This window comes from Symphodus melops, assembly GCF_947650265.1.
Source record: "Symphodus melops genome assembly, chromosome: 5".
In the NCBI taxonomy this organism is placed as follows: Eukaryota; Metazoa; Chordata; class Actinopteri; order Labriformes; family Labridae; genus Symphodus; species Symphodus melops.
This window is the reverse complement of record NC_136695.1, coordinates 29,500,194-29,501,955: the sequence shown is the minus strand read 5'-3', so window position 1 is coordinate 29,501,955 and position 1,762 is coordinate 29,500,194. Positions and strand designations below refer to the sequence as shown.

General features: G+C 47.2%; 1 protein-coding gene across 2 annotated transcripts in view; it reads left to right on the top strand.

Annotated features, from left to right (window-relative positions):
- The window catches only part of LOC306824389 (cortexin-3), a 4,709-nt gene extending 3,398 nt beyond the window's left edge, over positions 1-1,311 (top strand). For both annotated transcript variants that reach the window (XM_079344511.1, XM_079344512.1), the window contains exon 2: positions 872-1,311. In XM_079344511.1, coding sequence (XP_079200637.1) covers positions 950-1,201 — 252 coding nt within the window. In that variant the 5' untranslated portion in view covers positions 872-949 and the 3' untranslated portion in view covers positions 1,202-1,311. The remainder of the gene's footprint in view (positions 1-871) is intronic.
- Positions 1,312-1,762: the final 451 nt, after the last annotated feature.

Below are 1,762 nucleotides of genomic sequence, written 5' to 3'. Positions count from 1 at the left end.
TGGGCTGGAATATTTTTCCGGCTCCGGCTCTGCAGACGATCCAATCCGAGGTCTCCTCCATGTTCAATCTACTCGTCCTCTTTTTGCCAGAAAATAATCCACACGGAAAGCTGCAAGCTGCTCCTCCTGTTCAAACTCAAACTCTGTGTTCCTCGCCATTTTTAGATGTAAAAAAAAAGAAAAAAAGAATCCGTTTTGTTTTCACGAGAAAACTGACTCCGATGCAAATGAGTAACCCGAGCGAGTCGAGCTGACCAACAAATTAACCTCGCCACATGTCTGGGTCCGTGTGCCGCGGCGAGCGTCGCTCCCTTATCGCCGTCTCCGAGCTGGCTTCTCTTAAATCAGCGCAGACAAAAACAGGGTTCATAATAGGAGGTGTTTGTACGCGTGCATCATTAATGTGACCTTGTCGGAGACGAGGAATTCATTTCCTCTCATGTCTGCAAATCTTTAACATCAAATCATCTGCAGCCGGCACAGTGGTTGCATATAAATATCACTCGTTTGTGAGAGAGTTGATATTTTCTGAATATTCAGCTGAGGTTTAATGAAGCCGGTGACGTTCATCAGATCTGTGTCGTCTTCTCAATTAACGTCCAAACTGCCAATTTAAATCCCCCGAGCTGCAGACGTTCAAGGCCAGAGAAGTCCCTCCAGTCTTTTTTCTTTTACTCACTGAACAGCTTTCGTCTGCAGTTCCAAAAATAATCTCATCCCAGCGCCGCTTTGTTCTGGCGTGGGACGTGTTTTGTTCCTTTTGTCTTCAGATTTCAGATGTTTTTTTATCATTGCATTGATTATCTCATTCTGCTATTTCATCCATTAAACCACAAAAAAAAACCATCCGTCTGTTTGGATCTCTTCGCAGGTCCAACCCGAGTCGCCATTCTTCCATTTGCAAAATCTTGAAGCACCGGACTGAGACCTGGAGCCGAGACGATCAAGCATGGATGTGCCCAGGATGGCAGAGGGCCTCTTCAGCAGCACGCTGTCCTCGTCGGGGGGCGGCCATCACGTGCCTTCCTACCTGACGCTGGAGCAGAAGGCCGCCTTCGTCTTCGTGCTGCTGCTCTTCATCTTCCTGGCGCTGCTCATCGTGCGCTGTTTCCGCATCCTGCTGGACCCGTACCGCAGCATGCCGTCGTCCAACTGGACTGACCACACCGAGAAAGACACGTTTGATTACCGCATCGTTTGAGAGGGGGGGGGGGGGACTGATTTGATGAGTAAAAAAAGCACTTTGACCTTCAGAAGAATGACTGCCGATTCACCAGGAAGATGAAGCCGTCTGCTGCTCGTCGGACAAGAAAGAAATTAGACGACGATTCACCGTCAAAACGATCGGCAACCATCAGCTTCTCCCTGCCAAATCCCAAAATTCTCACCTTCAGAAAGACGAATACGATGAATCAATCAACCCACCAACGACCTCGACCCTCGGTCAGCCGCTAACAGTTACCCATAATCCCCTTCCCCGCCCATCAGTTCTCTTGTGGACTACCTCATTCCTCCTCCATCTCATGTGTGGACGAGTTTCTCACACAGGGTCGAAAATATCTTTTCTACTCCAAGACGAAAACAGTTTACATCTCATCATGTTTACGTCATTATGTTTTCTATAATGTAGACAATCAGTGTTCGACTTAGCTTGTGAAAAAAAAACAACCTAAAAAAAACAAGAAAAACAATCCGCAGAGTAAAGCGCTGAGCTCGTTGAGGTCTTTTGTCGTTCTTCGTTTACAGACTCCAGAGACTTTAA